Source organism: Silurus aristotelis (assembly GCF_946808225.1).
Source record: "Silurus aristotelis genome assembly, chromosome: 6".
Taxonomy (NCBI): domain Eukaryota; kingdom Metazoa; phylum Chordata; class Actinopteri; order Siluriformes; family Siluridae; genus Silurus; species Silurus aristotelis.
The window spans coordinates 4,837,587-4,862,335 of record NC_139579.1 but is presented as its reverse complement, the minus strand read 5'-3'; the positions used below and the strand labels follow the sequence as shown (position 1 = coordinate 4,862,335).

At 38.5% G+C, this 24,749-nt stretch overlaps 2 protein-coding genes across 2 annotated transcripts; one reads left to right on the top strand and one right to left on the bottom strand.

Annotated features, from left to right (window-relative positions):
* Positions 1–432: 432 nt before the first annotated feature.
* Positions 433–2,646, top strand: ndufs6 (NADH:ubiquinone oxidoreductase subunit S6). The gene is made up of 4 exons (XM_083544455.1): positions 433–610; positions 2,071–2,124; positions 2,205–2,327; positions 2,476–2,646. The coding sequence occupies exons 1-4, from the start codon at positions 467–469 to the stop codon at positions 2,542–2,544; spliced, it is 390 nt and encodes a 129-aa protein (XP_083400581.1). The 5' UTR covers positions 433–466; the 3' UTR covers positions 2,545–2,646.
* A 15,232-nt stretch (positions 2,647–17,878) lies between these two features.
* Positions 17,879–21,164, bottom strand: irx4b (iroquois homeobox 4b; the record flags this gene model as incomplete). Its single annotated transcript, XM_083544467.1, has 5 exons — positions 17,879–18,426; positions 18,654–18,931; positions 19,052–19,161; positions 19,461–19,682; positions 21,120–21,164. 5 exons carry the CDS (start codon positions 21,162–21,164, stop codon positions 17,879–17,881), a joined length of 1,203 nt encoding a protein of 400 aa, XP_083400593.1.
* Positions 21,165–24,749: the final 3,585 nt, after the last annotated feature.

Below are 24,749 nucleotides of genomic sequence, written 5' to 3'. Positions count from 1 at the left end.
ATTATTTGATATATTATGATATAATAAATGTGTGTAATTATATTTTTATATGATTTACAATTTTTATATAATGGTATAATTGTATATATTTTTTTAATTGTTACAATTATGTAACAATAAATATCTATTTTTTTTTTTTTACTATTTAGTTAAAGAAGTCAACAGTTTGTTCAATTGGTTCAGTTTAGTTTTTAGTTACGTATGAGTAACTGGCTAAAGTCGAGTAGAAGCTTGAATTTAAATGATAGATAGATAGATAGATAGATAGATAGATAGATAGATAGATAGATAGATAGATAGATAGATAGATAGATAGATAGATAGATAGATAGATAGATAGATAGATAGATAGATAAATACGATAACTCATCCTGGACAGCAGGTGTCAGTAGAGAGTAATACCACACACACGTCACACCCGCAGAGTTAAAGCTTCATTTTGGTGCATTCATGTTGGTGAACAAACATGGCGGCCATCATTCCCCGGATCTTGTCCTTCGCTAAACATACGAGGACTTTCCTTCAGAATTCAAGATTTTCTGTGGTAGCGGTTCAGAAATACACCGTTCCTGTTTCTACCTACGGGGAAGAAATCACTCACACAGGACAGGTAACGTTCATTTAATGATAGAAGTTATTAAAGCTGAGTCTTTGGTGCTTAACGTTAGCATTAGACATTTCAGTTAGTTCACACCTCCAGCACTGTGACTGGCTCGGGGATCAATGTCGGAGCAGTGCAGCTCACTGATTGGTTACTGAGAGAATACGCTTGAGCAATAGGAATCTAGGAAGGCGGGGCTTGTTTTACACAACAGTATCATGGGTGTAAATATTAAAGAGTTGTATGTTATAAAACAGCAATAATATCAAGAAAACACATTCACATCGTTTTAAGGGGTTTGTTATTGCTGGAGGTAGTGAGAGTGTTCAGATAGGATTTAGGTTCCAAACAAAACAAGGACAAATAGGGCCTAGCACACTGTAATTTACATTTGTGTAAGAAAAATGTAGCTGGAAAAAATATACAGATATTTTAGCTTTGTATTTGAGGTGTGTTAACCAAACAGAACCTCTTGGTATAACAAAGAAAAGTTCACCCTGAAGAGATGAAGAACAGATTTCTCTTCAGCAGCGTAAACCTTTTTTGTGCTCCAGATCTGGTGAACGCCAATGACGTCATTCCTCTGAGTATTCACAATCAAAGCATCAAATCATAATTACCCGTACTGCTGGTCTTTATTTTAGTTAAGAAATGAAATGCATGAAAATATATTAAGATTTATCACACATGACTTAAAAAACTTCATCTAGGGAGGACTTCTTGAAATAACATAATGGCCATCTGTCCCAAGGTCTTATCCTTTTGCTGAAAGATACCTGGACTTTCCTCTTAACTTCAAGACTTTTTGTGGTAGCGGTTCAATAATACACTCTTTCGAAAGACGGAGCAAATGCTTTACTAATGCAATGACTAAAATTTCTTCCCCATTCCCACACACACTAATCCACGCTCAGGATTGAATTGGGAACCCCGGAGCAGCAGTTCTACTCGGTATATCTCGTAATTCATCCTTCCTACGTTTGTTGATATTAGGTGATGATATTTCTGTTTAATGAAGATTTCTTCAGTGCTCATCAGCACTTTGATAAGCCCTTCAGTCAATCAACATCTGGGAGCTCAGGTATGCAGAAGAGGGCAGATAGCGAGTGTTGTACGGTGATGTCATTTCTCTGTCTAACAGTTTGACTACACACCTTCGTTACAAAGCCAAAATAAATCGAATAAATAGACTTAAAAATTAAAAAAAATTACAAACTTAACAAGGTGTAACCAAAGATTTACGTAAAGAAAAAAAATAGATATTTATGGCATTTGGCAGATGCTCTTATCGATTTATTTGATTTATACTGAGCTGTTGGAGGTTAAGGGCCTTGTTTAAGGGCCCAGCAGTGGCAGCTTGGAGGTACTCGGATTTGAACTGGCAACCTTCTGATCAGAAGTCCAGCATTTTAAACACTGATACCTCTTCCTCTACAAAATGTTTAAACATCTTTTTTTTTCTTTCTCAGGTATTTGATGAAAATGATGTACGAAGAGTGAGATTCGTGGGCAGACATAAAGAGGTAAATCCAAACAAAGGATCAGTCTTTTGCATATACGATAAATGTGGCATTAATCGTGAACTTGTGTCTTTATCGCGCAGGTGAATCAGAACTTTGCGATAAACCTGGTTGCGGAGGAGCCCGTATCTGCCGTAGAAGCTCGAGTGGTGTCTTGTGATGGAGGCGGAGGAGCTCTGGGGCATCCCAAAGTTTATATCAATCTGGTAACTCAGCAGTGCACTAAATAAAAATGTTTCTATGCAGCCAATTAATTTATCAGAGATTCACAAGATGAATAAAAGTGCAGTTCTTGGGATTGCTATTGGAAATGCTAATGTAGCTTTGGAATGCATTCCTGTCTGTTTTTTACAGGACAAAGTGACCAAAGTGGGTACATGCGGTTACTGTGGATGCCAGTTTCAGCAGAAACCCCATCACTGAGTTCGTCTCCTGTCCACTTTCATGTGTTGATTCATAAATTATTCCCTTTGACCTGTGTGTCGTGGTTTCCTGTATAATAAAAGCTTACAAGTGATTTAAAAATGTGCTTTTTGTGGGGAAAAGTATGGGAACTTTTTTTTATATATTGGTAAAAAGTAATTAATGTAATGTGGCTCATATGGCAAAAATATGATGGTTCACATTTTAACAGTATAATATACATTATATGGACTAAAGTATTGGGACACCTGCCTTTATCATCCGTCCTTCCCAGCACTGCTACCACAAAGTTGGAGGTGCACAAATGTGTTCCTCTGAAAATAACTCAACATACAGCCATTATTTTCTAAATAACTTGCAACAAAAGTGAGTACACTCTAAGTGAACAAGTCAAATCTGTGTCGATATTGTGTGTGAGCACATTGTTATCCTGCACTGCCTTAATCCTCCTGGGTATGGAATTCACCAGAGCTGCACAGGTTGTTGCTGGGATCCTCTTCCACTCCTCCATGATGACATCACAGAGCTGCTGGATGTTAGACACCTGGCGCTTCTCCACCTTCTGCTTGAGGATGTGAACACAGGTGCTCAATAGCAGGTCTGGAGAAATACTGTATTTGGCCACTCCATCATCTTCACCTTCAGACGATGTGTTTGAGGTCGGTATTATGTTGGGAAACTGCTGTTCGCCCCAGTTTCTGAAGGGAAGGCATCATGTACTGCATCAGAATGTCTATGCACATGTTGGGATCCATTTTTACCTCAATGAACGGTAGCTCCCCAGTACCAGCAGCACTCATGCAGCCCCAGACCATGATACTACCACCACCATGCTTGACAAAATTTTTTTTGGTTTTCCTCACCAGGGTGTCGCCACACATGCTGGAATCCATCTGAGCCAAACAAGTTTATCTCAATCTTATCAGACCACTGATTCCAGTAATTTATGCTCTTGGACTGGTTGTCTTCAGCAAACTGTTTGCAGGTTTCTTGTGAGCAGTTTCAGGAGAGGCTCCTTCTGGGAATACTGCCATCGACTTGTTGCAGTGTCTGGCACATGGTCTGTTCTGCGAAGGCTGTTCTGAGTGAAACCCGTCTTGGAAAACCTCTGTATGACCCTGACCACTGTACTGTAACTCAGTTTCAGGGTGTTACTGATCTTATAGCGGGGGCCATCATTGTGGAGAGCAACATTTAAATATCAAATCCTCAGAGAGCCTTTACCATGAGGTGCCATGTTGAACATCCAGTGGTCAGTATGAGAGAATTGCACTCAAAGCATAAAATTTTAACTGCTCTTAAACAAGATACACAACTTTGTATAGTCCCGACAAACAGACAAAAACAAACATTATGTATAGGACGTGTGGCTTCGCATAGTTACATGCCATACATCTGTTATCGCTTAGGGTGTACTCACTTTTGTTGCCAACTATTTTGACAATAACGGCTGTATGTTGAATCTGTACTGCTATACAATTTCATTTCTATAGTTTTGTCCCTTGAGAGGAAATACTAAAATTGCTGCTGAAATATGAGGGGTGTTTTTACTTTTGTGAGATACTGTATATTGATATTAATGGTTCATCTAGTGCAGATTTACTTGCAAACGCTAGATGGAGCTATTTATTTGCATTTTAGTTAATAATTTTTTTTTTTTTTTTTTAGTTAATAAATTCTTTCTGACTTCAACCCAACCTCTGAAATCCTGAATTCCTGAATGGCAACAACCAATAGTTCAGTTAAAACAACTTTCTCCTTTTGATGCATTTAATGACTAGTTTTAAAAAAAATATATTGCATTGAAAATATTCTAATAAATATTTGGGTTGAGGACATTACCCCTGATGCAAATATAAATGCAACTTCTTGCTATCTGGCCACAAGTTTTTTCATTATATGGACAAAAGTTTGTGGGCATCTGACAATAAGATTTTTTTATGTGCTTTATGAACATCCCATTCAACATGAAGTCCTAATTTGCTGTCATAATAATCTTCAGTGTTCTGGGAAGATGTTTTGGAGAGTGCTGGTAAAGATTTGTGCTCATTCAGCTTTAAGGGTGTTAGCAAAACTACTCAAGATCTTCCACTCCCACTCATGAAAACCATATCCTTCTGAGACTGGCTTTGTGCACTGGGGAATTGTCATGATGGAACAGGTTCAACAGTTACAGTTTCAGGAAGAAACTTCTTCTTCTTCTTCTTCTTTTTCTTTCGGCTGCTCCCATTAGGGGTCGCCACAGCGGATCATCCGTCTCCATACCACCCTGTCCTCTATATCTGCCTCTTTTACACCAACTACCTGCATGTCTTCCCTCACCACATCCATGAACCTCCTCCTTGGCCTTCCTCTTTTCCTCCTACCTGGTGGCTCCATCTTCAGCATTTTTCTACCAATATAATTCATGTCCCTTCTCTGCACATGTCCAAACCATCTCAATCTCGCCTCCCTCACCTTGTCACCACAACATCCTACATGTGCTGTCCCTCTAATAAACTCATTTCTAATCTTGTCCATCCTCGTCACTCCCAACGAAAACCTCAACATCTTCAGCTCTGCTACCTCCAGCTCCACCTCCTGTCTTTTACTCAATGCCACTGTCTCTAATCCATACAACATCGCAGGTCTCACCACAGTCCTATAAACTTTCCCTTTCATTCTTGCAGATACTCTTCTATCACAAATCACTCCTGTCACTCTTCTCCACCCACTCCACCCTGCCTGCACTCTTTTCTTTACTTCCCTAACACACTCTCCATTACTTTGCACTGTTGACCCCAGGTACCTGAACTCCTCCACCTTCTTCACCTCTTCACCCTGCAACCGCATCACTCCACTGCCCTCCCTCTCATTCACACACATGTACTCTGTCTTACTCCTACTGACTTTCATTCCCCTTCTCTCAAGCGCATATCTCCACCTCTCCAGGCTCTTCTCAACCTGCTCTCTACTCTCACCACAAATCACAATATCATCTGCAAACATCATAGTCCAGGGAGACTCCTGTCTGACCTCGTCCGTCAACCTGTCCATCACCACTGCAAACAGGAAAGGGCTCAGGGCCGATCCTTGATGTAGTCCAACCTTCACCCTGAACCAGTCTGTCGTACCTACTGCACACTTTACTGCCGTCACACTGTCCTCATACATGTCCTGCACCACCCTCAAATACTTCTCTGACACACCTGACTTCCTCATACAATACCACAACTCCTCTCTCGGCACCCTGTCGTACGCTTTCTCTAAATCCACAAATACACAATGCAGCTCCTTCTGTCCTTCTCTATACTTCTCCATCAACATCCTCAAAGCAAATAAGGCATCTGTGGTGCTCTTCCTCGGCATGAAACCATACTGTTGCTCACAGATGGTCACCTCTTCTCTCAGCCTGGCTTCCACTACTCTTTCCCATAACTTCATGGTGTGACTGATCAACTTAATTCCCCTGTAGTTACTGCAGGTTTGCACATCTCCCTTATGCTTAAAGATCGGTACCAGCACACTCCTTCTCCATTCCTCAGGCATCCTCTCCCCTTCCAGAATCCTGTTAAACAATCTGGTTAAAAACTCCACTGCCATCTCTCCTAAACATCTCCACGCTTCTACCGGTATGTCATCTGGTCCAACCGACTTTCCATTCTTCATCCTCTTAATCGCTGCTCTCACTTCCTCCTTACTAATCCTATCTACATCCTGCTTCACCAACTCCACATCCTCCAACCTTCTCTCTCTCTGATTTTCCTCATTCATCAGCTGCTCAAAATACTCCCTCCATCTTCTCAACACACTCTCCTCACTAGTCAACACATTTCCCTCTCCATCCTTTATTGCTCTAACTTGCAGTACATCCTTCCCAGCTCGGTCCCTCTGCTTGGCCAATCGGTATAAATCCTTTTCTCCTTCCTTAGTGTCCAACCTCTTATACAGTTCCTCATATGCCTTTTCCTTGGCTTTCGCCACATCCCTTTTAACCTGCTGCCGCATCTCCTTGTACTCCTGCCTACTTTTCTCATCACTCTGTCGATCCCACTTCTGTTTTGCCAATCTCTTTCCCCTAATGCTCTCCTGCACTTCCTCATTCCACCACCACGTCTCCTTGTCTTGCTTTCTATTTCCAGATGTCACACCAAGTACTTTTCTAGCTGCCTCCCTCATCACTCCTGCGGTAGTTGCCCAATCATCCGGCACCTCTTCACCACCACCAAGCCCCTGTCTGACCTCTTCCCTGAACCTCACACTACACTCTTCCTCCTTCAGTTTCCACCATCTTATTCTTCTTTCAAACCTTACTTTCCTCCTCTTCTTCTTCGCCTCCAAAACCATCCTACAGACCACCATTCGATGCTGTCTAGCTACACTGTCCCCCGCCAACACCTTACAGTCTCCAATCTCCTTCAGGTTGCATCTCCTACACAGAAGATAATCCACCTGTGTGCACCTTCCTCCGCTCTTATACGTCACCCTATGATCCTCCTTCTTCTTAAAATACGTGTTCACCACTGCCATTTCCATCCTTTTAGCAAAATCTACCACCATCTGCCCTTCCACATTCCTCTCCTTAAAACCATACCTACCCATCACCTCCTCATCACCTCTGTTCCCTTCACCTACATGCCCATTAAAGTCTGCCCCAATCACCAATCGTTCTTTCCTAGGTACACCATCTACCACTTCATCTAATTCACTCCAGAATCTTTCCTTCTCCTCCATCTCACAGCCAACTTGTGGAGCATAGGCACTGATGACATTTATCATCATCCCTTCAACTTCCACCTTCACGATCATCACCCTATCAGAAACTCTCTTCACCTCCACTACACTCTTACTGTACTCTTCCTTCAGAATCACCCCTACACCATTTCTCTTCCCATCCACACCATGATAAAACAGTTTAAACCCACCTCCAATGTTCCTGGCCTTACTCCCTTTCCACTTGGTCTCCTGAACACACAACACATCTACCTTTCTCCTCTCCATCATATCAGCTATCTCTCTCCCTTTACCCGTCATAGTACCAACATTTAAAGTACCAACCCGAACCTCTACTCTCCTACACTGCTCCTTTTCCTGCCGTCTCTGTAGACGCCTTCCTCCTCTCCTTCTCCTCCTTCGGCCAACAGTAGCCCAATTTCCACCGGTACCCTGTCGGCTAACGATACCTGTGGCGGTCGTTGTTAACCCGGGCCTCGACCGATCCGGTATGAAATTCTCATTTGTGATCCGCATATTTGATTTGGCACATGTTTTACGCTGGATGCCCTTCCTAACGCAACCCTCCCCATTTACCCGGGCTTGGGACCGGCACTAAGAGTACACTGGCTTGTGCCCCCCTAATGGCTGGGTTACAGTTTCAGGAAGAAACACATGACTGGAAAAGTCTTGACACTTTCACCTTACACCACCAGAGGGCGCCATTACCAGGATATTTATTTACCTCATTCACACAGTTTTCACACATTGACATTGCTTTCATGCTCTTCATTTTCAGAATCTTATTGTAAAGTCATGCCATATCTATCGTTGGAGTGCTGAAAATTTGTCTTTAGCTCTTATGTTTTTGTTTATAGTTGCCAGTTTGCTCTATTTGCCTGTTTTGATTGCCAAATGATTGTCCTAGGGTTTGACCTCGCTAATATTTTGCACTTGCGTTCTCGTACTTTTACAAAGTGCAGTCATTTACATTCTTACTGCATTTGGGAATAACTTTGATTAGAAATTTTTATGAGCTTTCACCTGCCAGTCAGTGCAAAGATTGTGAGAGTTGAATCCATGTTTGTAAGTTTAAAATGTTGCACCCAGGTGTCACACTTTGTTATAAGACCCCAAGGAATATAACTCCAGTCACTTTATAAACGTTGATGATACCGGAACAAAGATTGCTCAGCATAGATGTTCATGTTCTTTCTTTCGTAACAGAGTCCTCTATATAGCGCAATCACTGGACTTCCCATTTCTTCCGTGTCCTGGCTGCACCTATGTTGACAATGACCTGAACGTTTATACCCTATGCTCAGGTCTAATTTCATATAAATAATATAAATGGAGGTTATATCTGCTGCATTAAACTAGCCATGACAGCCTTGCTTTAAATAGTGTTGGGACAGGTAAGATTGGACAGGGATGTGCGACCCACAGCATCAAATGTGCATTTCCTCAAAGCTAGCTACAACAAACTTTAACATGGTACGGTGCAGGGTGGACAATTTAGCCGATGGCAAGTTCACTGATTGCCTATTGTGGTTCTTCCTGTCTAAACCAGATATTTACCTGGGGGAGGATAAACTATCATCTACTGCACACGTTTTTTGCTTCTGGTATTGTATTCGACAGGAGGGGCTGAGCCGGCTCTATTTTTTGAGAAGGTTGAGGTCCTACAACATCTGCATTACAATGCTGAGGATGTTTTATGAGACTGTTGTGGCCAGTGCTGAGAATGGCAGACACTACCAGACTAGCGATGTTGTTGGGGGAGAAGCTCGACTCTCTGACAATGGTGTCTGAAAGGAGGATGCTGTCCAAAGTACATTCCATCTTGGATAACTCCTCCCACCCACTAAATAAAACACTGGTCAGTGACAGTGTAACCACGATGCACCACAGAGCGCCACAGGAGATCTGCCTGTAGCCATTAAACTATATAACTCCTCCCTCTGAGAGTTAAACAGCTGCTCCACGATATAGATGTTATATGATATAGATTATATAGATATAGTTATATTTTTATATTTCCATGCTACACTTATATATTGTTAATACCTTGGGTAATTGTGCAATAATCCCAGTTCAATAATGATAATTATTTACAGTTGCAATAACTTTTTTTTTATAACTATTGTTGCAGTCTGACTTTTCATTATTTTTCCATTTCATGCTGCTACACATTTCATTGCTCTTAATATATAACTTAATATGTATATTCATTAAAATTTATTATTAACATTTTTTACTTTGATCTTTTACTGTGAGCAACTGCAATCAGTTAATTTCCCTTTTGGATCACCAAAGTATTCTGATTCTGCCAAAGTCTCTTCCCATGTTTTCATGTAGTCCCCTCCCATATTATCTCTGTTCTGGCACCAAGGTGGTGGAATGAACTTCCCCTAGATGTCCGTACAGCGGAGTCCCTGACTATCTTCAAGCGACGATTGAAGACCTACCTCTTCCTGAAACACTTAAATTAGCACTTCCCAAGTTTGCTTTGTAGAATTCAAGAGCTATATTTATATTAAGTTTGTAATCTTGCTTACCAGTGTAGATTTATTCATTACTAGAGACTCAAAGCACTTCTGTACGTTGCTCTGGATACGGGCGTCTGCTAAATGCCGCAAATGCAAATGTTGCATAGAATCCAGCAACAAGGTCAGAGTACTACAGTGTAGCTCCAAAATAAGAACTTTACTCACTGCTACTTTCGATAGTGGTTGCAAACATCCTGGTATCCTTCTTCCCGAACACATGTACTATACCAGAAAGATTTGCCACTCGCAACCAAGTTAACCGTCCCATTGGATTTCTCAAAGATAGGGACTGGATATGTGTTAAATACCCTGGTAGATCAATGTTTAAGGCCCAGGGTTACTGATCGAAAAGTTGGGGTTTCAAGCACCGATACTGCCAAGCTGCCACTCTTGGAGCCCTTGAGTAAGGCCCTTAACCCTCTGTGCTCCATGGGGTACTATAACACGGCTGACCCGTCCTAACATTGCTTGGATATGCAAAGTAAGTATTTCACTGTGCTGTAAAGTACATGCAACAAATACAAAGCACCTTTCTTTCTTTCTAGACGGTAGCTTTTCTAGAAATAGTGTGTACTAAGGACGGTGTCTGGTGCACCTCTGAATTCTCAAAATACCTATCCTGTGGTCCTACTATCACTGACATTTTAAGAATTACAGTATTGTAAGAAGCATGTCTTTGGTGGTAAGAATCCAGTGTGGGATTTTCTATTTGTCCTGAAGTCCCTTAAGGCTCCTTCTTAAGAACCTATGCAAGATGCTGAACTGAATTTTGTGTCTCTATAAATTGCCTTATTCTAAGCACTTTAAAGAGAAATAAAACAGTTCTCTTTGCACTCTCTTTTGTTCTCAATACTACGTTTGTTAGTGGTCATAACACCCTGGTATCGTCATCTTTGAACAGATGTATTATCCCAAATGCATAGACAGATTTGGCACTCTCATCAAAGTTTACTGTTCCTGTTCTTGCCACAAGCCAACTTCATGTTTCCGTGTACAGTATAATTTTTATTTTTAATCCAGTTGCACAACCCATCTGTATTGTACTGGTCGGTGCTAAGGTATCGCTGAGTTTGCTGTTTTTTTGCTGTGTCTCCTTATCTTATGGTGTCATTTTGTTTATGCACTAAATGTTGCACATGTGCACTTTATGTTGGTAGTTTTGAGTTTTGCTTAGTTACATGGTTCCTTTTTGTACATTTATGTTGTGTATTGTTCCATCTAAAGGAGTTTTTTCTTGCCACAGGCTTGCTAATCAGGGATAAATGCACACCATTCACCTTAACCTTAACCGTAACTATTCGTCCACTGCAAATGATCCAAAATGCAGCTGCATGACTTGTTTTCAATCTGCCCAAGTTCTCCCACACCACCCCATTGCTGCGCTGACTTCACTGGCTTCCAGTAGCTGCACATATCCGATTCAAAACACTGATGCTTGCCTACAAGGCCAAAAATGGACCAGCAACATCTTACCTCAGTGACCTTATCACATCTCGCACTGCACCACGCTGTCTGAGATCCTCCAGCACTGCTCGACTGGTACCACCTTCTCTCAGAATGAGAGGTAAATACACTTCAAGGCTCTTCTCTGTTCTGGCATCGAGGTGGTGGAATGAACTTCCCCTAGATGTCCGTACAGCAGAGTCCCTGATTATCTTCAAGCGACGACTGAAGACCTACCTCTTCCTGAAACACTTAAATTAGCACTTTCCAAGTTTGTAGAATTCAAGGGTTATATTTATATTAAGTTTGTAATCTTGTGTACCAGTGTAGATTTATTCATTACTAGAGACTCAAAGCACTTTTGTACGTCGCTCTGGATAAGGGCGTCTGCTAAATGCCGCAAATGTAAATGTAAATGTAACTGTTGATTTGTGTAAAGCTGCTTTGAGACAATGTCTGTTGTGAAAAGCGCTATAGAAATAAACTTGACTTGACTTTGTCCACTGGAACGTTGTTTCTTCTCACTGTGTACTGCACTGTATATGGCTGAGAGAATACTTTATGTGATTTGGTGACCAGATGATTCTGGGGTGATCTTGTTCTTTTAACAGCTGAAGGTGGCAAGTGGTTATAAAGTTCAGATTTTTCCTGGAAGGAAAACTGCTTACTAATCACTTTAAATAGTGTCTTTAACCTTTTTATAAAGGTTAAAGTAAAGGTTAAGTAAAGATACTTAATAATCCTTATTTTACTCTCTCTCTCTCTCTCTCTCTCTCTCTCTCTCTCTCTCTCTCTCTCTCTCTCTCTCTCTCTCTCTCTCTCTGTCTTTCTTTCTTTCTTTCTTTCTTTCTTTCTTTCTTTCTTTCTTTCTTTCTTTCTTTCTTTCTTTCTTTCTTTCTTTCAGTTAAACATGCTTCTGAGGGACCAAACAATGTTCATTTTTAAACGTGCTATATACATGAAAGTTTATTGAATTGATATAAGTTAAAATCCCAGCACCAAAAAGCTCCACTAATGGGTTCCTGAGCAAGGCTCCTAAACCCTCAAATGCAACAGTTCACCCATCATGGAGGAAAGACACAAGGGGTTCTCTTGTTTAAACATTGACTAGCCCCCTGGGGTGAATGTGATCAGTGTGACCAATCAGTTTCTTCTCTTATTTGTCAATTGTTATCAGCACAGACATGGAGAAAGCCATGTTAGAAGGTTCCAGGGTCAAATATGTGTATGACCTGAGCACAATTTCCAAAATTTTATCCACAGACCTTTTAATATACCCCAGTCAATAACTGACCACTTACTGATTTCTTTAGTCTGTCAGTGCTCCATGAAAGAAGATAAATAAAATGAATTGCAGCAAAGAGATGTGAATGATATTCTCTTCTCACAGCGAAAAAACAACAGTCCCATCCTGGTACATTTAGCCGTCATCAGAGGAGATTCAGCGTGATAAGAAACAGCAGGGTGAAACAATACATGTTGGAGAAAGATCATATATATATTTCATAAAGAATGTTCTCTGCTGGCATGCCAAATTGGCTCAGTGTCGTTGTGTGTAAGGCGTCTGAGTCTCTGATGGTGCATTCAGTGGAACCGAGTTTTCCAGCCCGAGGCTCTCAGGTCGGAAAAGAGGCAGCCATGCTGCTATAATTGGGGCCAGTGACAGAAAGCAAGAGACAGTGTGATGCTTATTAACCCTCATCGGCACTATGTCCTGTCCAGTGTGTGTGATAGGGAGCGTAAAGGCTCATCGTTAAGGGCTGCTACATTGTAGCTGAGTGGCTAGTTCAAACATTGCTCAGAGGGAAATCTTTTGAGTGAAACTGAGCATGTGAATTGTGCTGCATGGAAAATCCCAATTTGTATTATTCATGGGCTTTCTAAAGAAAGCAGGAAATATTGTATATAAGAGCATGTGTGCTGTATATAGAAGCATGTGCCTGGTTATTGCATTGCTCAAATGCAGCATAATAGCACTGCAAAGAATTGACAATAAAGTGTTGAATTAAGAATGATATTTATTAAATGGCTAATATTATGGGAATATTTTATATAAAATATTATAAATCTAAGAATGAATCAGCACAGGCCTTTGTTTCTGCTTTTTATTTTGATTTGCTTTGTTTCAATCATACAATATTTCTTTCTTGACGTTTTGTAAAGAAACATCAAATTAGCAGGAATTAAACAAATGCTTTAAGCAACTATTTATACAGGATATTTTTCTATATGGCTGTGGAGATTTGTGCTCATTCAGCCACAAGAGCATTAATAAGATCAGTTCTGATGAATGGTATGGAGGCCTGGGGTGCAGTCAGCGTTCCAATTTATTCCAAAGATGTTCAGTAGGGTTGAGGGCAAAGTTCTATAGCAGAATACTCAAGATCTTCCAATCCAACTCATGTAAAGCGAATCTTCATGGAGCTGGTTTTGTGCACAGGGGTATTGTCATGCTGGAACATGTTTGGTCTCCTAGTACAAGTAAAGGGAAAATCTAATGGTACTAAATCTAATGCTATCTAATTTAAACTCCTAAAACATCTTCTGTGCCTCCATCGTGTCAGTAACAGTTTGGGGAAGAACCACACATGGCTTGAAAAGTCATGTGTCCCAATATTTATTTTTTCTGATAAATGTTTTCCTTGTATCTTGAACTGTATTTTATTCTGACAGAACAGAAATAGCAAAAATAGCTATAACAGGAATAGATACTTTAGATAAAATATTATATATTTATGAATGTAGCAAACTTGCAATCAGTTTGTTTTCATCTTACATGCTCAAGAGCCTCATTGTATACACACACACACACTCTCTTCCAGTTCCTTATTCCCTAAAGCTCTTATAGCACAGGAGATCATGTGACTTTGCACAGAGTGGTGTGTTTTTTTTTTCTTTGAGTGCTCATTTCTTTATGATGACAGCATCATTGTCACATACCATCATAAACACAACAGGTGTGAAAATCCTGGACAGAAAGTTCACCTTTATATACTTACAACCAGGGTTGGGCAAAGATACATCAAAATGTATTTTACAATGAAATACTTCATACCTTAACTTTAAGTGTATCAAAATAAACGACAAAATACAGCAGCCATGCCATCACACCATGTGATAGCAACAGCTTTTCTCTGGCAGTGATGCAATAAATCAGCTAACAGATCATATTTACATACATTTCTCTGTGATCTCTCAGATAAAGGTTAGTTTTAAAGTAACCAACAGTTTAATGTTTAATAGTTTGTGAACGACTCATAATTGTATCCTTATTTAGTTACTTGGTGTTTGGTAACGAAGGGCTGCTTTACATCAGCAACACCGACTCGATGACAAACAAATCATTCATAAGAAGACGACTGCTGGCACTTGTTTTCATTGCAACTAGTTTCTAATCATAAATATAATAATATATTCTGTATCAGGCAGTCATTCATGCAGTGTTGTGCAAAATCATGATCCTACTAAGCAGCTACTTCAGTTAGGTTACAATATTTGACAATCAAATATTTATTCATATGGTTCCCTGGTGGTCTAGTGGTTAGGATGCAGCGCTCTCACCGCTGTGGCCCGGGTTCGATCCCCGGTCAGGGAACCAACCTCAGCCATTAGGGTTACACAAGCCCTAGTGCCGGTCCCAAGCCCGGATCAATGGGGAGGGTTGTGTTAGGAAGGGCATCCAGCGTAAAAACATGTGCCAAATCAAACATGTGGATGGTCCGCTAATGGGAGAAGCCGAAAGAAAGTTTAAATATTTATTTATAAATTACTGGACATCTATTTGAAAGCTTGCAGACTGTATGTTTCTTACTTTCACCACCTTCTTCCATATGGATTAATTTTCTGTTCTGATCTCAACATGTCTGGGCAAAATACAGAATAGGCACCAAGCAGAGGCCGCACTTTTATGATGTCATCATGTAGAGTTCTTTACGTTATTTTACAGTATTTTAAAACTATAACAGTAAAGTATTTTGAAACAAAATATGAAGCCATTTTCATCAAACCTTTGAAATACAAATTACAAAATCCTATTTTATATTGGAAATACGTATTGAACACTGCCCATTCCTGCTTACAACCATGTGTAGGTGTGTGTGTGTGTGTGTGTGTGTGTGTGTGTGTGTGTGTGTGTGTGTGTGTGTGTGCATGTTTAAAATGCAGTGAATCGTAATGAATCATAAAAAAGACAGTTGTTTAGAAATGTTAATCCTGATATTAAATACCATATCATTAGTTTTATAGTAAAATGTGAGGAAAAGAATACACAACAAAATAAGAATCTAAATAAATTGTACTCTCTTATATAATATAATATATAGTATATAGTATATAGTGAGCTGCATATGAAAATATGTTCTGATTGATTAAACTGTTAAACTGTTAAAAAAGAAAAAGCAAAACACTGAACTGTGCAGCTGACAGGAAGTGAAGGATCAGAAAAAAAAAACCCACAGCTTTTACACTATAACATTCCGGAATGTAGTGTTAACTAGTGGGTGGTTCAATGAAATTATGGAGTAAGAACGGGAGCTTTGAGGATGGATTTGGACTGTAGTTAATGTCAACAGTCTGCTACACCGACTACAGGACTACAGTTTGCTTCTGATCACCATCACTGTACCACGCAACATCGTTTATCTGTAATAATTGTACATTTGGTGCAACCCAGATGAGGACGGGTTCCCTCTTAAGTCTGGTTTCTCTCAAAGTTTCTTCCTTATGCCATGGAGTTTTTCTTGCCACAGTCGCCGCCGGCTCGCTCATCAAGGACAAACTTACACATATAAAGAACATATTCATTTTTTATCACCACATTATCTAAAGCTGCTTTGAGACAAGTTTTATTGTTAAAAGCGCAATACAAATAAAAATGAATTGAATTGAAACTGAGTGTGCACAAACCCTCCTTTTCCTCTTTCTGTTGTGTTTTTGAGATTGCTGCCCCATTTTCTTTAATTTGACACACAGCAAGTAAGAAAGTACCAACTTTCTAAAGAGGCCAAACGTATTTATTTATTACTGCAAAGATAACTTATTTATAATACTGAAGAAGAATGGAAATCTCCAGTGAGTTTTTCTTGAATTATTTAAATTGAAATTGTTCATTCCAAATAAGGCTGTGGCAGGCTTCTCGTGAATACTTTATCCGAATCACCATTCCTAGCTTTAAAACCAAAGCTCAAGCAAAAGAGGTATCAAAGCCACTAAAATTATTTGTCACTTTTACCCTACAGTACATTTTACATTGTGCAGTTTGCCGTAAATGCTTTAGAAATTAAACACCCTCTACTACATGCCCTATTGCCCAATCGTTAAATTAACCCAGTATGGATTAGAGAAATCCTTTTAAATATTTCTATTGTGTTAACACTAAGATTGTAGTGGGGGATATTTGGGATTCTGCTTATGTTACATAATTACATGTACATGTTCACGTAATTTTTTTTTTTCATGTTCATCGAAAAAAATAAACAATATGTTAAATATGATATTATATATTTAATATCTCATAAACGTAGGATCAACTTTAGGATTTTGATATTGTATTACTTTTGAAGTATTAGCTTAGGGAGCTTAGACCCAAACCCAGAAACATGCTGGATGAGATGCGAGGAGCGGTTTAAAGTATGTTTTGTTATGTTTTGGTTGAGGGAAATCTTTAATTAAGCCTAAAGAAATTTCTCCACATGACCGAATTCGCTCTCCTGGGCATTTTTCCCACTAGCTGTCCTTAATCAATAGCAGTTTCCTTTAAGCACTTGCTGAGAAAGCAGATTTATTGACATTCCAAGACATCAATCCATTAGTGACACAAGCAGCATTAAATTAACTATAGAGAGATGGATAGACATTTATTTAAATAAAACTAGCTAGAGACAAATGTATACTTTACTTTAGTCGTTTTCACTTAAACTGAAGGAAAGGTACAGCAAGGGGTTTGTAAAATAGTTACCAATTACCAATAATTACCAATAAATTGCATTTACACAGTAAGGTTCATGTTGTAATAGTTGGACTATGTTCAGTAATTGCATCTGTATTGAGTGGTTTGTGAAATTTATCTCAGAGTTAAAAGGGTCTGTTTGAATGCTGTAAGTTTCAACATAGCAGGGATTTAGGAGGAGGGTTTTATTTTATCATTAATGTACTTTTAATGTCAAGCTTTTGCTGTGTTACAAATCTAACAGTGCTGAAATGCTGAAGTTTCAAAAGCATTGGATGGAAAGGAACAAATAAATCTTTTTTTTTTTTTTTTTTTTTTTTAAGTTTATTAGTTTATATTTAACCATCATGATTGCATGCCAAATTTACACACTCTTGTGAAGTACAAAGAATGAAAAATAAAAGCTGAGAGAAATAATGGGGTTTTTTTTCAGCACCATGGACAGCCAACAAGACAAAAGTTTAAAAAAAATCCCATATATATATATATGTACAGTATGTGCATTTCCCTAAACTGAATATGTGACAATTTCTTCTAAAGCTACCTTTATTTCCAAATGTATATTTCCTAATTGTGCGTTTGTGCTTTTTCTTAATAGCATTGCATTTGTGCTTTAGTGCTGCAGTTTTTTTTTTTTAAATAAATGCATACCTTCAAATAAATAAAATAGCATGTTGGTTCAACTAGTTTAATTTCAGGTTAATCATGTGAGCTGGGGTGAGGAAACCGAATCTGTCAGTTCATGGAATCTGTTCTCCAACATCCATAAACTTGAAGAATTGGAGAAAGTCTGGTTTAAGTTGCTTTGCCGCAGGAGTGGATCATGAAACATGCCGTCCACCCAGTTTCTGAGGCTGGTGAATGGAGAGTCCTCTAAATCCACATGGCAGCCTATAGAGGACCGTGTGCCTTGACCCCTGTGCATGCATGATGTATAATTTTCCTGATTTAATGACGTGGCTGTCTGTGCCAGGGACCAAATTTTGGACTTGGTCTCATCTTGTTCACGGTAGTGGCTTTCTTCAGTCATCGATTCTAAGCAGGTTTTATCACAACGGTTGTATCTTGTATCTGGAGTCGAGGCATGTAGCAGAGGTTCTCCTTGTCGATAAGCTGGACAGTCTTGTGATCTTGCATAAGTGCTCATGGGTAACAAAATTTTCGGGTCACATTCGGAGGCATCTGACTCATTCAGGTCGAGGTCTTCCAAATCACTTTGTGCTGGATCCGTATCGTCTACCCTTGGGTTGTCTGGAATTAAGAGAGAGTTATTTATTTAACTTTTGAATTTCCAGATAATGGGATCATTTTGTTACATTGATACTTTATAAGTATCAATAAGGTTCTATTTTAAGTTAAAAAAAAGGGGGTTTAATGTCATTTCTCTAAAGAATCTTGTCATCTGGTGCCATTAGTGTTAATATATTTATGAATTCACTATAGAATACCAAAAACAGCAAATTCCTTGTCTGTCTCACCTTCAATATTATCCACTTCCTCTTCGCAGCCTCTCTCCTCTGAGTTCTTGTTGCGTGGGGACCATGTCATTTTGTTCTCTTTCTTGAGTCTCCGGCGCGCATTGGCGAACCACGTGGACACCTGTGTCAAGGTCATTTTGGTGATTATAGCCAGCATGATTTTCTCTCCTTTAGTAGGGTACGGGTTCTTTTTGTGCTCCTGAAGCCAGGCTTTCAGGGTGCTAGTGGTCTCTCTGGTTGCATTCTTCCTTCTCGTGTTAACATCCACAGATCCATACCTAAACACCCAATAACCGAGTATCAAGATACACTTACACAGAGGGCTTTCAAAAACCCAATTTCATCAGAAAATGTATAAAAATCTGTTTAGATATCCGCTCAGATACTGTACAGCTTACCCATATGAGTCGTATTGGTATCCAAATGGGTGATTGTACGAAAAATAAGTCGAGCCATGTGTGATCTTTGCATTTGCCGTTCCTGGTTCTTCTATCTCTTGGATCTTACCCTACAAGTAAAAAAAAAATTTGTGAATTTAATTGAAAGTTTGATAAAGCATATTTAAACTTCCTCCACCTGCTTATGGGATTTGCATTGCGTATTAACGTCTAATCAAAAAGAAATATTTTGAAAATAAACATCAGAATGTATCAACAAAACCTTTTCTTGACAGCAACAAGTTCTAATCTTGAATGAACACCTCAGATTTAATTACAGTTATATTTATGTTCTGAATCATTCAATTTTTTTTATTTATTAATTGTTTTTAGGGGGGCTGCGTACATAAAATCACCACCAAACCCATACCAGGGAATACAGGCATGCTGAATCCGTTCTATACGAATAAGAACAGTATGTCCCGTGATCTTTCGTATATCCATTCTCATATGCAGAGTTGAGGTCGTGTCTGGCGGATGTCACCAAAGCTCCCTCGTACACCGGGCAGTAGAGAGAGGTCTGCGCAGAATTGAATGGAGAGTCCCTCCCTGACTCGTAGCAGGATCCCAGAGTATTTGAGGATAACAGGATCTGTTAGGGAAGAGAAATATTTCTGCATTTACATTTGGTTAAACCTCTCCCTTAATCCAAATATAATTATCATTGTAATTAGACATTTCTAATAGACATTCCAAGTCTGTATATCATGCTTTAAAATGAATAAATATTGGACACGGATATTAAAATAATTAAGATTTCTCTCACTTTCTGAAAAAAAAAAAAAAAAAGAATAATGCACACTTTCCCAAGCTGCTCAGGTTATACCACCCTAACCCAAATAGTACATCTTTTAGCCTTTAGTAAACATCTCTTACCTGGTAAGGTGCTTTTTTTTTTTCAAGCATAATTACACGTATACCAGTAGTCCCCAATATCTGATTATTTATTTATGTTTTTTAAATGTGTAACACTAAAACAACAAAAGCTTCCCTTAATGATACCGCATCAGCAAATTGAAAAAAAAAAAATTATATCTGCAAATTTTGTGTAAAATTAATAAACAAAAAGTTCAATGATCTGTTATAAAGCTCCAAACTAAACACACTCTAGTGATTAAAATTCACTTTTCATTTGTTTATATGACTTTATTTCCTACAGTGTATGCTACAAATAGTATATTTGTACATATACTATTACATATTAGTTTATATTTATATAATAATGTGCTCTTTCAAATTAACCTAAAGTAACAAAGTAATAATGTCTTAAATATAGTAAGATTTATGTAGTATATCGGAACATCAGATCACATTTTTACCAAATATACAATTAAACTTTTTTTTTTTCAATCATTTGTTCTTTCTAATACTTTAAGAAATTATTTCTAGAGAAAACATCAATATGATCAAATATTACCAATAAAATCGGACTTGAAATTAGTATTATTAAGAATCTTTTTAGACTGAATAAACTTAAATTAGATCGTTATAAACATTTTTATTTATTAATATACTATATAAAACATATTTAAGACTTAACAGAATTTATTTACTCATAAAGGGAGCATTTGTGTAGATTTAAACTCTATTATAAAGCACTTATCTACTTACATTATTTATTTTTTTGTTTATGTATTAATGCCTATGGGATTCAAGAACTTATCACTTTTTAGCAGGCAGAAGCGTCTACTTAAATAAAGTTTATAATTTTATTACAGTATTTTATCAAAGGATATAAAGAAAAGGAAATAATAATACAATTATTATTATTATTATTATTATTCTGCTCAGAAATTGTGCAAACGTGAGGTCTATAAGTATAAAATATAAAAAATTAAAGAAGAGGGAAATATAGAGGAAGAGATGATATGAGGAAATACATTATAAACGATAAGGTGGTATATATAAAATAGTGCAAATATACTTAAATGTGCAAAAGGAGTACAAGGTTCAACAGGTAATGAGGTCAAATAGACCAAAAACTAATATTATAAGATTATAAGAATGTAAGGTGCTCTGAGGTACTCACCTGGGGAGGTGCTGAATATGAGTAGCCAAACTCAGTGTATGACATGCCTAAGGAGATGAAAGGCAAGAACGCATCTCCGCGCAAAAGTCATCAGGTCATCAGATCTTCATGCAGCATGGTGGAAAATCCAATTAAAGTGTCACTTCAGTTCGGACAAACTGCATCTGATTTGTTCGTTCTCTCTCCAGAACATATTCTTAATCTGAGCAGCTGTGCTGCAGAACCGAAAACTAAAATCATCAGAAGGCACGCCTCATGCTTTATAACTCCTGCTCGTCCACACACTGGCTGTTCAAGATGTAAAGATGAGGTCTAATGCATGTGCTCAGTGATGAAGCAGCACTGTGCTCCACCTCTCACACTCCTCCTTTACACTCTCTTCTGCATGGTGAAGGAAGTGGCCAGCCTCGGGCTTTCTCTCTCTCTCTCTCTCTCTCTCTCTCTCTCTTACTTTAATGAGCGAAGGAACACCTGCCTGCCTGGAGAGGACTTCACCAACGCAGCTCAGACAGCTCCATCTGAAATGATTGATGAGCGAGCCGGGAGATTAGCATAATTGCTTTTCTTCTAGAGTTTTAAAACACTTGACTACAATTAAAATAACATGATCAGGGTGGGTCTGGGGACAAAAGAGAGGAGGGGAAAGGGGCTTTAGGCTATTAAACATTTACTTGAATGAGCTGTTTTTAACAGCAAACCCCACACACAAACACACACACACACACACACACACACACACACACACACACACACACACACACACACACACACACACACACACACACACACACACACACATTGATTTGTCATTTAAATTGAATAAAAAATAAAATAAAATAAAATAAATTAAAATAAAGTAAAATGAAATCAAATAAAATTAAATGAAGTAAAATAAAAAAAAAATAATAATAAATAAAAAATAAATAAATAAATAAATAAATAAATAAAATAAAATTAAATTAAATTAAATTAAATTAAATTAAATTAAATTAAATTAAATTAAATTAAATTAAATTAAATTAAATTAAATTAAATTCAACATTCAATATAATTCATTTTTATTTGTATAGCGCCTCAACAATAAACATTGTCTCAAAGCAGCTTTACACAGATAATGTGTTGATAAAAATGAATAAGATGTCCTTTATAAGTGTAAGTTTGTCCATCTCCCCGAGATAGCATAAAATAAATATACACATCTCAAAACTGACAGTGACTTTATTAGAAGGTCAGATGTATCACTTTCATTAAAGCAGCTATAAACATCCGTTCCACTGTCATCCTCTGTTTTCTTTCCTTCTCTCTTGAAATCATAAAGTAAAACAATTCAGCTTGTCATATTACTAAGAAACCACAAGGCACAAACTCTACCATCCTGAACCCTTTTCTGTGAGAGTACTTATAGATTTAAAGCACTATTTGGGAGGTGGTTTAAGGCTTTGGGTAACTAATCAGACACAGAACTAAACTGAAACCCACACATACAAACTCACTCAACTGTGTGTACTGAGCTGCTACAAATCTGAACTCAAACACACACTCATACTCATTTCACCACATCCATGTCTCCAGTACCACCTATATGATATTATTTTATTGCTACACGACTGTTTACATGCTGGTTTATTTTTGTTTTATTTTGTCATCCATTTGACTGCTGCTATTGCTGTTTTGCACAAACGTTTATGTTGAGTTTTGTGTTTATTTACAAGGTGCACGTCTGTACTCAGTTCTCTCTTGCACACTGTACTGTATAATACACAGAAAGTTGACTGCTGGCACTATTTTGTGTTTCGTGTATTTGTCCTACACTGCCTTGTGTTGTCTTTTGCACTGTCTTGCCATTTGCTGTTTGCACCAGGTTGCACACGATGCAGTTCATGTGGTGAGGCCAACTTAGTCCTTAACTCTGTGCTTAGTCTTTAACTCTGTGTTCAGACCTTAGCTTTGTGTTTATTCTATAACTCTGTGTTTAATCCTTAGTGCTGTTTAGTCCTTAGTGCTGTTTAGTCCTTAAATCTGTGTTTAGTCCTTAACCCTGTGTTTAGTCCTTAGCTCTGTGTTTAGTCTTTAACTCTGTGTTCAGTCCTTAGTGCTGTTTAGTCCTAAACTCTGTGTTTAGTTCTCAGATCTGGGTTTAGTTCTAAGCTTTGTGTTTAGTCCTTATCTCTGTGTTTAGTCCTTAGCTCTGGGTTTAGTCCTTAGCTCTGGGTTTAGTCCTTAGCTCTGGGTTTAGTCCTTAGCTCTGTGTTTAGTTCATAGCTCTGTGTTTAGTCCTTAGCTCTGGGTTTAGTCCTTAGCTCTGGGTTTAGTCCTTAGCTCTGGGTTTAGTCCTTAGCTCTGGGTTCAGTTCTTAGCTCTGGGTTTAGTTCTAAGCTTTGTGTTTAGTCCTTAGCTTTGTTTTTAGTCCTTAGCTCTGTGTTTAGTCCTTAGCTCTGTGTTTAGTCCTTAGCTCTGTGTTTAGTTCTTAGCTCTGTGTTTAGTCCTTGGCTCTGGGTTTAATCCTTAGCTCTGTGTTTAGTCCTTAGCTCTGTGTTCAGTTCTTAGCTCTGGGTTTAGTTCTTAACTGCGTGTTCAGTCCTTAACTCTGTGTTTAGTTCTAAGCTTTGTGTTTAGTCCTTAGCTCTGTGTTTAGTTCTTAACTGCGTGTTCAGTCCTTAACTCTGTGTTTAGTTCTTAGCTCTGTGTTTAGTTCATAGCTCTGGGTTTAGTCATTAACTCTGGGTTTAGTCCTTAACTCTGTGTTTAGTCCTTAACTCTGTGTTTAGTCCTTAACTCTGTGTTTTTCTGTCATGTAGCTTTATGTTGTTTTATGTTGTATTATGTAGCACCAGGGTTCTGGAGGAACGTTGTCTCATTTCACTGGGAACTGTGTCAGCTATATATGAAATGACAATAAAAGCTTCTTGACTTGACTCTCTAGATAGTCAGGGTTTTAAGCCCCAATATTGCCAAGCTGCCATTTTTGGGCCCTTGAGCAAGGCCCTTACCCTTCTCTGCTCCAGGGGTGCTGTATCATGGCTGACCCTGCACTCTGACCCCAGCTTCCTTTCCAATTGTTACTTCATAAATAAAATTTCACTGTGCTATAAGGTACATATGACAAGTAAAAAGCCCCCCATCTGATACAGGAGACTCCTTCTAAAAACAACTGTTACAACAATGATTAACAATTGCAAATGTATTCAATCTTTACCATACAAGTAAAAATGTACATTGTTACAGTAAAGGTAACATATATGAATGAACGTGTTCAGACAGACATGTGATTTGGGACCACTGAGAGAGAGAGAGAGAGAGAGAGAGAGAGAGAGAGAGAGAGAGAGAGAGAGAGAGAGAGAGAGAGAGAGGCTTCCATTTATCTGAAACGTGACCCCTCATCACTCACTCAAGTCTTTTTCAAATGAAACCATACCCATGATGCCAGCTGACATCTCAGATTTGCAGCTCAGAGCTTTTCCCTGTGCTTTCTCACTGTCATAGCTAAGTGGTTTGCTGTGTTACAGTTCACTTAATATACATAATAGATGAAGAGGTTGCAGTGCATCATCTCAAGCCCCCACACTCCTAGAGAAAGATGAAAACAAAGATAAACATCTTCCCCACCACAAAAGATAACCTCTCACCATG

Coding starts and splice junctions, on each gene's coding strand:
- ndufs6 (XM_083544455.1), top strand. CDS start 467: ATGGCGGCCATCATTCCCCGGATCTTGTCCTTCGCTAAACATACGAGG. Junction 611..2,070: donor AAATCACTCACACAGGACAG/GTAACGTTCATT, acceptor TTTCTTTCTCAG/GTATTTGATGAAAATGATGT. Junction 2,328..2,475: donor CCAAAGTTTATATCAATCTG/GTAACTCAGCAG, acceptor TGTTTTTTACAG/GACAAAGTGACCAAAGTGGG.